The following is a 12,358-nucleotide window of genomic DNA, read 5'->3' as shown; positions in this document are numbered from 1 at the left end:
TCAATCAAATATAAATAAATCTTTGACTAAATCATAAAAACCATAACGATAAATAATCCCAAAGTCAAATCAAAACATCAAAGTAGGTTCATCATAAGCCTAGATAGTTCATGCAATTTAGCCTAACATCTTAGGTTTAAACAGTACAAACAAATAAGAATTCATGGCGGTAATTAAACGAAAACAAAAGAAACAAAAGATAAAACCCTTGTTCTTCGTCTTCAACTAATGTGCGCACCACCGGATGATTTTTCGACTCCAAAGATGCCAAAAGCCAATCTCTGAAGCCCTAGAACTCCCCAAAATCGGCTAGAACTTGCAGGTATGTTTAAGGGTTAGTTTAGGGGTCTTTAAATAGGAAACAGGCTGCCAAAAATACAAAAGTCGGCAAGAAAATTTTGGAAGCATGCACATAGCACCGCGCGGCGGGCCTGGGCCTCCCTATCGGCTGGAACTTTCAAATATCCCCACACTTATTCTTTTTTCGTCCCTGAAAAAGTTTCATTACAATGGGATTAGAATCGGAGAAATACAGTGTTACAAACATATAGGTTATCTTAAAATTTTAGAACAACGCAGAAACTGCGATCACCGATATTGTTGTCCACTTAATCCCATGCCTTTTTCTTTACCGGGACAAGTAAGATCCAACTATGATTATTATTTTGTATACAATCTAGTGGAACCCACAGTCAAGACCCGTTTTATTTTAGATTTTACCGGATTAAACTACCCCAACTTGACCTAAACCTCATAAGTAGCAGATTAAAACATTGTTGCACATTTATCATGAACAGCTAAGACGATCAAGGATATTGTTTATCCACCTAAATTTAAACATCAAAGTCTACCAAGCAACCATTAGTTACGATTAAGGTTCAATTATTCAACTAACTAGCTAGTGTTTCCCACTACATGACATACCCCCGTTATCAAGCAATACCTCGGACCCATTACCACCCGTGATTTTACAAGTTTCCATCTGTCGGTTTACATATGTTGTGTCTCTAGTTGATCCTGTTCTTAATGGTATGGGACGCAAGTAAGAGGACCACGTATGACTAACAGCAGGATGATCACTAGATCATCAAGATTTTACTTCACTGTAGTTGATGTACGTGAGTGTAATGATTCTAGTAAACTGCGGGTTTTGGCTTAAAAGCTTTTATTTATTTAAATATCCGAAGATACCCAGATGAACAACCGTAAAACGACCCGTGGTCTCCAAACCCGAGGCATCCCATCAATACAGGATTTTAGGCTATAAAACCATACGCCTATGAAGTGTTAACCACTAAAACTAGAAGTGCAATTTTTAAGTTTATATCACCAGCTACACGACATACTTTAACGTTTAAACCTACCCAAGTATCGTATGATAGCGTATTCAAATTTCTTTAAAGATTCATAATTTTCTACAATCGAACTAACAATGAGGCTTGAGTATGGCAGACCTTTCATCCCGTATTTTATACAAACTCAACATGTGTCCCACTAAAAATCATATTTTATCGTTTAAAACCAACTATCAAACTGCCCTTTCATTCTCAAAGTTGAGCCTATCGACACATCCCAAGTTAAGTGTATGTTCTTTAATTATATCGTATTATTAATAGTTTGAAAAACCGACTCCCGATATGTATCCTCATCTCCCATTTAAACGCAAAAAGAAACAAAATCAAAGGACATTTTTCAAAATTTTTTTATATAATTAAAAACTTAAACGAAAAAAAACTAAAATGAAAAAACATATGTATTCCCATCCCCACACTTAAAATTTGCATTGTCCTCAATGCAGGAACGGAAACACGAATCAAAAATTTTTAAAACAAAACCTAAAAAATACAAAAATAAATAAGAATAAAAAAAGCAAAATTTTTAAAACTAAAAACATAAAAACAAAGTAAAAAGGAAAAGACTTAGCTGGTAGTATGCGCATGAAGTATGACGCTAAAGTGTTCTTCCATAAATGCCCTCCATCTCCGAACATGCTCAACAACCTGTATCTCCTTTCTGTCGTACACGAACGGAAGCGGCAACAATACAAACAATATCTTAAAATTCATCTTATCAACTTAGATATTAATCATTCAAAGTATGTACTAGACCAACCAACCCAACCAATAGAAATGAATAAAAGCAGCAAATAAATAATTATAAAAGTATACGACTCCTGCTGCCCCATCCTCACACTTGAATTTTGCGTTGTACTTCAAGGGGATATTCACACTATCTTCCTTCAAAACTTTCAAAACTTAAAAATAAATAAAAACTACAAAAACCTACGTTAGTGACTCAAGGAAAAATAAAAATAGAATAGAAATAAAAATAAGAAAGAATATACAAAATCTACACTTGAGTCTTCACTCAAGAACCATTTGTGATAATTCAGTGCGACGAATAGAGAGGGGTTTCCTCCATCTCGATTGATTCCTCCAGTCCTCCAAGATTGTGCTTTAACCGATGACGGTTCACATTCCAAGATGTTCCATTATCCGGATTCTCCATCTCTACCACTCCATACGAGAAAACTTCTTTCACCAAGTACGGTCCCGTCCACTTCGATCTCAACTTTCCCGCAAACAACTTCAAATGAGAGTTAAATAATAATACCTTATCGCCTTTCTTGAACTCTTTTCCTCCTTTCAAACGTCGATCATGTAGAGCTTTTGTCTATTCTTTGACGTTCAATGATCGAGAATATGCTGCATCCCGAAGCTCCTCCAACTCATGAATCTGAAAGTACATTTTTCTCGTGGCCGCGGTAAGATCAACATTCACCGTCTTCAATACCCAATAAGCACGAGTCTCCAACTCCACCGGAAGATGATAAGACTTACCATAAACAATCATAAACAGTGTAGTGCCCAACGGAGTCTTGTACGCGGTCCGGAATGCCCACAACGCATCATCTAACTTCTTCGACCATTTTTTCCGACTAACCTCAACCGTCTTCTCCAAAATCCTCTTCACCCCTCGATTTGCATTCTCGACTTGACCATTCGTTTGAGGGTGATAGGCAGTAGAGGTACGATAACCCCATAACGAGCCAACTCTTTCTCCATGACGGTATTACAAAAATGGGTGCCCCAATCACTAATAATAGCTCTCGGAGTACCGAAACGAGTAAACAACTTCTTGAGGAACCTCACAACAACTCGTTCATCATTTGTAGCCCACGCTTAGGCTTCCACCCACTTCGACACATAATTAATCGCTACTAAAATATACTTATTACCGTTCTACGTGGGAAACGGTCCCATGAAGTCGATGCCCCAAACATCAAAGTTTTCAAGAATTTGTATAGGGTTTTGAGGCATTTTATTCTTGGAAGAAATATTACCTGTTCTTTGGCACGCATCACAAAGCTTCACAAACTCTTCAGCATCTTTAACAACCGTCGGCCAATAGAATCCACTATCAAACACCTTCTGTGCTATAGCATGCGCACCATGATGACCTCCAGTTAATCCTTCATAAACATGCTTTAGAATATCCCAACCTTCTTCTTTCGTCACACATCTTATCAAAATCCGATCACCACCAATCTTAAACAAAAATGGGTCATCCCACACATACCTATTAACATCCCGAAAGAACTTCCTCTTTTGTTGCGTAGTCATACCCTCCAATACAATATTCTTCGCTAAATAATTAGCAAAATCAGTGAACCATGGCATACCTTGCTTCTCATTTGCAACAAAATCGATCGACTCGTGAGGGAATCTATCTCCAATCTCCTCCTCACGCAAATCTTCTCTTCTCAGGTCCTCTAAACGGGATAGATGATCGACTGCTATGTTTTCCGCACCATTCTTATCTTTGATCTCGATGTCAAACTCGAAAAGTAGAAGAATCCACCGTATCAGACGAGGCTTCGTGTCTTTCATCTGGAAGAGGAAGCGCAAGGCCGCATGATCGGTAAAAATGGTGGTCTTTGAAAGTACGAGATACGAGCGGAACTTATCAAATGCAAACACAACAGCTAGAAGTTCCTTCTTGGTGGTAGTGTAGTTCTCTTAAGCATCGTTCAACATCTTGCTAGCATAATAGATAGGGTGAAATGTTTATCTCGCCTTTTCCCCAAAACCACTCCAACCGCATAATCGCTAGCATCACACATGAGCTCAAACGGCAAGCTTCAATCGGGAGAACAAAGAATGGGAGCGCTTACGAGCTTCTCTTTCAAAAATGTGAACGCCTTCACACACTCATCATCAAAAATAAAAGGAACATCTTTCTCGAGGAGTCAGGTCATCGGGCGGGTAATTTTTTAAAAAATCTTTGATAAATCGCTGATAGAATCCCGCATGACCTAAGAAACTCCTAATCGCTTTCACATTCGTCGGCGGAGGAAGTCTACTTATAGTATCAATCTTCGCACGATCCACCTCGATACCATCTCTCGAGATCTTATGACCCAACACAATCCCTTCAGTCACCATAAAATGGCATTTTTACCAATTTAGCATTAACTTCATCTCAATACACCTCTTCAACATCTTCTCAAGATTAGCCAAATAATGATAGAAAGAATTACCGTAAACCGAAAAATCGTCCATAAACACCTCCATGGACGTCTCAATCGTATCCTAAAAGATAGCCACCATACAAAGCTGAAAGGTAGCCGTAGCGTTACATAGTCCAAACGGCATGCGATGGTGCACAAACGTGCCATATGGACATGTAAAAGTCGTCTTCTCTTGGTCTTCCGGTGCAATGGGGATTTGAAAATATCCCAAAAAACCGTCAAGAAAAAAATAAAACTGCTGACCTGCCAAACGCTCCAACATCTGATCAATAAACGGCAACAGGAAGTGGTGCTTCCGGGTGGCATCATTCAATCGCCGATAATCAATACACACACGCCAACCGGTAAATGTACGCGAAGGGATAAGCTCATTCTTCTCATTCATCAGAACAGTCATACCTCCCTTCTTCGAAACAACTTAGGTCGGGCTCACCCATGGAGAATCACAAATCGGGTAAATCATCCCGGCATCCATTAACTTCAATACCTCCTTCTTCACAACTTCTTGCATATTCGGATTAAGACGCCTTTGTGGTTGCATCACCGGTTTGTACTCATCCTCCATTAAAATCCGGTGCGTGTAATAATCGGGGCTAATAACTTGAATATCGGAAAGTCTCCATGCAATCACCCCCTTATGTAGCTTCAACACGTCTGTCAACTTTGACTTCTCTTTTTCTGTTAACTTGGATGACACAATAACGGGAAAGTTCGAGCCCTCATCAAGATATGCATACTCCAAGTTTGACGAGAGTACCTTCAACTCCAACGGGATGGGTTTCTCCAAGGAACCCGCCTCACTCTCACAACTAATGTGTAACATCCGCATTTCTGTGAATAAATAACGGAAAGTTTTATTATTAACGGTGTGTCGTTAGTTTAATTGTGTGCGTGTTTGTATTTGGATAAGGATTGGGTTGGTATGGAAGTGGATGGTGGGGCCCAAAGCCTCATATATAAAGCCATCTCCAATTCCTTTCACCATTTCTTTCCACCACAACACACACTAAAACACACACTTTCTCTCTAACACCTGAAACCAATCCCGAGCTAAAAGAAGAAAGAACCTCGTGTGTGAATGCCATCAAACACCAAGAATCACGTCTAGATCCTCGATTTGTTTCAGATATGAACCGAACCGGAGAACCGAAGGCGGGTTTTGGTTAAAAAGGTTAAGTTTTAGGTCGGTTTTGATATGCAAACTGATAGAACGGTAGATCGGGCTGTAAAATGTAAGAAAAACATAAACTTGGTAAGTTATAACCTCTTGGGTGCGTTTTAAGCTAAAAATGTGACGGTTGGACTATGAGAAACAAGGGTATACAAAGTTGGTACAACCCAAAACCCGTAAAAAGAGTAGAATCGGGTCCTAAGGAAGAACCTCGGAGGAAAAGGGCCTTAAAATGGTAAAACAAAGTAAAAAGGGGTTTTTCGTATGAAAAAGGGCTTCGCATCGCATGCCATGCGAAATCCAAGAATTTCGCATCGCACGCCATGCGAAGCGAAATCGCATGCGAAGCGAAATCAGCATGCGAAGCGAAATCGCATACAAAGTGAAATCGCATGCGAAGCGAAATTCTCATGTGAAATTCTCATGCGAAATTCCATGCGAAATTCCATGAGAAATTCTCATGCGAAATTCTCTTGCGAAATTCCATGTGAAATTCCAAGCGAAATGGCCATGCGAAATTTCATGAAATCCATTTTTTGATGCGTTTTTTATGAAGGACCGTTTGACGAAAAGTGCTCACTTTCTGCCTATACGAGAGGCTATCTCGTCAGAAACGTTATAAAATATGTTTGTGAAGGAAGTTGTAACGAAACATGGAGTGTCGTTGTCGATCGTGTCCGATAGAGATACCCGCTTTACTTCAAGATTCTGGAAGAAGTTCCATGAAGCCATGGGAACAAGACTAAACATCAGCACAACGTATCATCCTCAAACAGATGGATGGTCCGAGAGGACTGTCCAAACCCTTGAGGATATGCTACGTGCTTGTGTGCTAGACTTCGAAGGAAGCTGGGATGATCATTTGCACTTGGCAGAATTCTCGTACAACAACAGCTACCATTCGAGTATTGGTATGCCACCGTTCGAGATGTTGTATGGAAGACGATGCAGAACTCCCGTGTGTTGGGGAGAAATTGGTCAGAAAGAAATTGGAAGTTTAGAAATGGTGCAAGAAACCTCTTCAAGGTTTGATCAGATAAAGGCCAGGATGAAAGCTGCTCAAGATCGTCAGAAATCATATGCGGATAAGCGGAAACGGCCGATTGAGTTTAATGTTGGAGACCATGTGATGCTTAAAGTCTCGCCTTGGAAAGGAATTATACGTTTTAGAAAGAGGGGGAAGTTGAGTCCAAGGTACATAGGACCATTCAAGATCGTGTCCCGTGTGGGTGAAGAGGGTTACAAGCTTGATCTTCCCGATGAACTGGAAGGAATTCACTATACCTTTCATGTTTCTCACTTGAGAAAATGTCTAGCTGACGACACATCCCATGTGCCACTGCGGGACATTAAGGTGGACGAACAGCTAAACTATGTCGAGCAGCCTATTGAGATAGCTGGCCGTAAGGAAAAGAAGCTTCGACGCAAGGTTATTCCCCTAGCGAAAGTGATATGGAAGCACCGTAAGGGATCAGATGCCACTTGGGAAGTTGAAGAAGAGATGCGCAAGTTTTACCCATATTTTTTTAGTTGTAACAGTTAGGTTTCGGGGATGAAATCTCTTTTAAGGAGGATAGACTTTTAACATCCGCATTTCTGTGAATAAATAACGGAAAGTTTTATTATTAACATTGTGTCGTTAGTTTAATTGTGTGCGTGTTTGTATTTGGATAAGGATTGGGTTGGTATGGAAGTGGATGGTGGGGCCCAAAGCCTCATATATAAAGCCATCTCCAATTCCTTTCACTATTTCTTTCCACCACAACACACACTAAAACACACACTTTCTCTCTAACACCTGAAACCAATCCCGAGCTAAAAGAAGAAAGAACCTCGTGTGTGAATGCCATCAAACACCAAGAATCACGTCCAGATCCTCGAGTTGTTTCAGATATGAACCGAACCGGAGAACCAAATGTGGGTTTTGGTTAAAAAGGTTAAGTTTTAGGTCGGTTTCGACATGCAAACTGATAGAACGATAGATCGGGCTGTAAAATGTAAGAAAAACATAAACTTGGTAAGTTATAACCTCTTCGGTGCGTTTTAAGCTAAAAAGGTGACGGTTGGACTATGAGGCACACGGGTATACAAAGTTGGTACAACCCAAAACCCATAAAAAGAGTAGAATCGAGTCCTAAGGAAGAACCTCGGAGGAAAATGGCCTTAAAATGGTAAAACGAAGTAAAAAGGAATTTTTCGCAAAAAAAGGGCTTCGCATCGCATGCCTTGCGAAATCCAAGAATTTCGCATCACCTGCCATGCGAAGCTAAATCGCATGCGAAGCGAAATCAGCATGCGAAGCGAAATTGCATGCAAAGCGAAATTCTCTTGCGAAATTCTCATGCGAAATTCCATGCGAAATTCCAAGCGAAATGGCCATGCGAAATTTCATGAAATCCATTTTCTGATGCGTTTTTTATGAAGGACCTGTTAACGAAAATAAAATTTTACCGAGCTGACCTGGCAGCTCAACCCCAGCCAGGGGCTCTGCCCCTTGGACCCTACTAGGGGCTGCCGCCCCTAGACCCCGCTACCAGGGGCGCTACCCCGGACCCCCGTTAGTTGAGGGTTTCATTAATGTAGATGTATAAGGTAGTAGTAATAAATAATTGACACTCGTTATGTGTTGCACAGTTAGCCGCACACAGCTAAGGAAGGGCATTACCGTTAACGGTGAGAGAAACCGGCTTCAGGTGAGTTCTAGCCCCATTTCTTATGAAATGTTTTCAGGGCTGTGTGCATACTTGTAAGACTAGTAACATATATACTTATATGATTAATGAGAATGATTAATGCAAGAATGAAAGAAAAATGTTAGAACTTGTATGTGTTAGTTGTCTAACTTAACATGAATGTAAGAGTCTATAAAGAATATAATGTAAGAGTCAGGGTGACAGGCCCTTCTAATACCTGGGCAAGAATAGTAAGAGTTTAACGTAAGAGTCAGGGTGACAGGCCCTTATAATACCTGGGCTAGAATAGAGTGTCCGACTCTATGATATCGGTGCAAGAGGTCGGGTGGCAGACCCTTATAATATTTGTGCAAGAGGTCAGGTGGCAAACCCTTATAATATCTGTGCAAGAGGTCGGGTGGCAGACCCTTATAATATCTGTGCAAGAATGTAAGAATAACTGTATGTTTGTAAGAAAGTATAAAAATAATGTAAGATTAATGCAAGAAATGTTTGTTTGTAAATAAAAGAATGTGTAAGAATAATTACTTGTAAATGAAAGAATAAAGTAATGTGAATGTAAGACGAATGGAAACAAGAACAGGACAATGGTAAGAATGGTACCTACGGGTACAAACGTGTAAGAATAATCCTGTAACTTGTTAAACTAGAACTCACTCAGCGTAGCTGACTTTTAGTATGCACGCAGGTAAGTAGAATGAGACGGGTTGCTTGAGGCGGGACACGTGGCAATTGGATGAAGACTAGCATCGAAGACAGATGATTCATGTGTCATTGATGTTATTGTTTAAGACTTAATGTATTTTGTTAAAACAAGTACCTATGTTTTGTAAGAATGTTTAATACTATGAATTCCGCAAAAAGTTTTAATTAACTCTGATATTTAGAACTGTGTTTATAAGTAAATCCAACACTAAAGTAGGGCTTCCGAGAACGGGGCCTTACATAATCTCACTTACCTCTATAATCTCGGGCAAACCTGAAATCTCAACCAACTCATCACAAACCGAATCGTTCTCACACGACTCATCCTCACCCAAATCATCACAATCAACCAAACCATTTCTTCCCACGAGATCCGCACCACAAATATAATCGAAGCAGCTATCAATACCTGAAATAAACGAGTTAATAAAATAAACTGAGTGGCTTGGACCACTGAAATCATCTTGATCACTCGGATGCTTCATCGACCTCGCGACATCATAAGTAACTTTCTCATCACCAACCCGAAGCGTAATCTTTCCATCATACACATTGATAAGCGCCTTTGCGGTTCGTAAGAACGGACGACCAATAATAATGGTGACCTTCTCGTCAGCCTCCATATCGAGCACCACAAAATCAATTGGGAACACAAACTTATCCACCTTTACTAGCAAATTATCAATAATACCTCGTGGATACTTAACTGAACGATCAGCCAATGATAAAGACATGCGAGTCGGTGTAAGCTCGCCCAACTACAACTTCTCGTACAAAGAATACAGCATCAAATTTATGCTCGCACCCAAATCCGCCAATGCATGGTTCATCGCATCACTACCGAACAACCACGGAATCGTAAACATTCCCGGATCGGACAACTTCTCGGGTACGCGGTTCAACACTACCGTCGAACAATCTCCCATTAGGGGAATCGATGACACCTCCCCTAACCTATCCTTCCTCTTCAACAGGTCTTTCAAGAACTTCGCATACTTCGGCATGTGTTGGAGGGTTTCAATGAACGGGAGGTTAATCTTCAACTTTTGGAACATGTCAAGAAAGTGCCCATACTCCCGTGTGTATTTCTGATGTTTTAAGCGAGCTGGATATGGGACACGAGAGTGATCAATCACAGGTGATGGCTGGATTTCAACTGGCTTCTTCTCTATTGGCGGTGCAACTGGTTTGGTGTTCTGCACTTTTCCTGGTACTTCCATCTCGATCTCTTCATCCATCACCTCCTCATCTTCAACTTCAACCTCATCTTTTCTAACCGTGGGACCCAAATCATGCCGCTATGAGTAGTAATTGCTTTTAGTTGAGTGGCTGGATTCTGTTGAGTAGAACCTGAAAACTGTCCCTGGGGCCTCTCATACAATTGTCGAACAATATCATCAATGGACCTTTGCATGTCGAGTGGAGCCGATTGTTGATTCTTGATAAGCAAATCATGATCGGTAAGAGTCTTTTGAGTAACTTGATCTCTAGTAACAACTTGCTGCATCATCTCATCCAACTTCTTACTCAGATCCGGTCCATTATTTGAACTTTAACCATTAGAACCTTCATTGTTATACTGTCCCTGATTTTGGTTATAGGGAGCTTGGAAACCAAGTGGCCCACTGGCCGGACGCCAATTCGAGTTACCTTGTCCTTGATTCTGCTTCTGATTCTTGTAGTTGTTCCAGTTCTGATTATTGTTATAAGCATTAGGGAACCTGTTTTGACCAGCCCCAAAATCAACATCTTGATTATTCATAAACGGACACTCCAGCGTACCATGACCACCCCTACACATCTCACACTTATCCACCTTCTCCTGTAATTTTTTTATCTCTCGGGTTAGATTCTCAATAGCAGCAACCATAACAGTATCCAGATTAACCTAGTGTAAACCTCGAGCAGATGAGGATGTACTGGTGACGAGATTGGAATTCCCGCCTCGTGGCTTCTTCGCGTACTCAGATTGCGCGAAACTTTCAAACATCTCGTTACGCTCGGTCACATTCTTCTTGTCCATCAAATTACCCCCAGCAGCTGTGTCAAACCTCGCTTGAGCTTCATAAGTTAGCCTATTGTAAAACTTCTCAACAAGGGCCCAAGGTGTGAGCCCATGCTGTGAACAACGAGAAAGAAGATTCTGAAAGCACTCCCAAGCTTGGTAGTATGGCTCATCCGGCTACATGTGAAAGGAGTGGATCTGATCAAAGAGGCGAGAGGCCTTGGCAGGGGGAAAGTACTTCTTGAAGAATGCGTTGTGAAGCGCCTCCCAAGTAGTGAATGCTCCAGCAGGTTGCGAGTCAAGCGAAGTGGTGGCACGACCCGAAAGTGTAAACGGGAAAAAGTGAAGGAAGATCGCATCCTAATTAGCACCTTGAAATTAAATGTTTTGAACACACGATTCAGACGGTTGATGTGTGTCGGTGCATCTTCATCTTCACAGCCATGAAATTGGTGGTGTTGGGTGATGTTGATCATGTCGTAGGATGGAATCTGCCATGATATCAATCCCGGGAGCGATAATGGGTGAGTGATCTCCATGGAACCCTTCAAAAGCTTGCTGGTACACGGTGTAGTTATTTTCGGCCATTGGGATGGATCTGGGACTCGGTGGTGGTGAATTGGCGGGTGATGATTTTGGTGAAGTATCTATGGTAATCGGTTGCTTTTCTGACAATGACGAACTTGCCTTGGACTTCAACGGGATAGGTCCAAAGAATTCTAACGGTAGTCCTTGCGAACGCAGATGTGGCATATACCTACAAAACGCACAAAACGAAGTAGTTTCTAAAAGAACGAATCTAATACTGAAAATAAATAAGCAATTAAAACAAACTAGACTTAATTAGACTCCTACGACTCGAACAAAATGAAACAAATAGCACCTATGTAGCAAGTAGGTCCAATCAAATCTTATAACGCAATTGCCAAGAGTCCCCGGAAACGGCGCCAAAAACTTGATGTGCTTGAAGTAGTATAATATTTATTAAATAAATTAACTAAAAATAAACACTAAGTAATACTTTAGACTCTTTAAAACTCGACTAAACTACTAACCGGCAAGTGAACCGATCGACTTTAGTAAAGCTAAGTCCGGATATCAAACCCACGAGACTCTTTAAATTATGTTTATTTGCTAATTAGACTCGACTACAAAACACGACTTATTAATTATATTTGTTTGGGGGATTTTATTTAAAATACTAATTTAACACTATAGTTAAAAACTAATTAAGAAAACAAGTAATTTAAACG

The 12,358-nt window shown here is 40.6% G+C and overlaps 1 protein-coding gene across 1 annotated transcript; it reads right to left on the bottom strand.

Annotated features, from left to right (window-relative positions):
- Nucleotides 1-3,242: 3,242 nt before the first annotated feature.
- Nucleotides 3,243-9,834, bottom strand: LOC143571310 (uncharacterized). The gene is made up of 4 exons (XM_077056768.1): nucleotides 9,621-9,834; nucleotides 9,375-9,509; nucleotides 5,019-5,362; nucleotides 3,243-4,016 (listed from the first exon to the last, which is right to left on the bottom strand). The coding sequence occupies exons 1-4, from the start codon at nucleotides 9,832-9,834 to the stop codon at nucleotides 3,243-3,245; spliced, it is 1,467 nt and encodes a 488-aa protein (XP_076912883.1).
- Nucleotides 9,835-12,358: the final 2,524 nt, after the last annotated feature.

This window comes from Bidens hawaiensis, unplaced genomic scaffold (genome assembly GCF_021521415.1).
Source record: "Bidens hawaiensis isolate Kalapana, Puna unplaced genomic scaffold, B.hawaiensis_p1.1 tig00025349_1, whole genome shotgun sequence".
Lineage (NCBI taxonomy): Eukaryota > Viridiplantae > Streptophyta > Magnoliopsida > Asterales > Asteraceae > Bidens > Bidens hawaiensis.
This window is presented reverse-complemented; position numbering and strand designations above follow the sequence as displayed.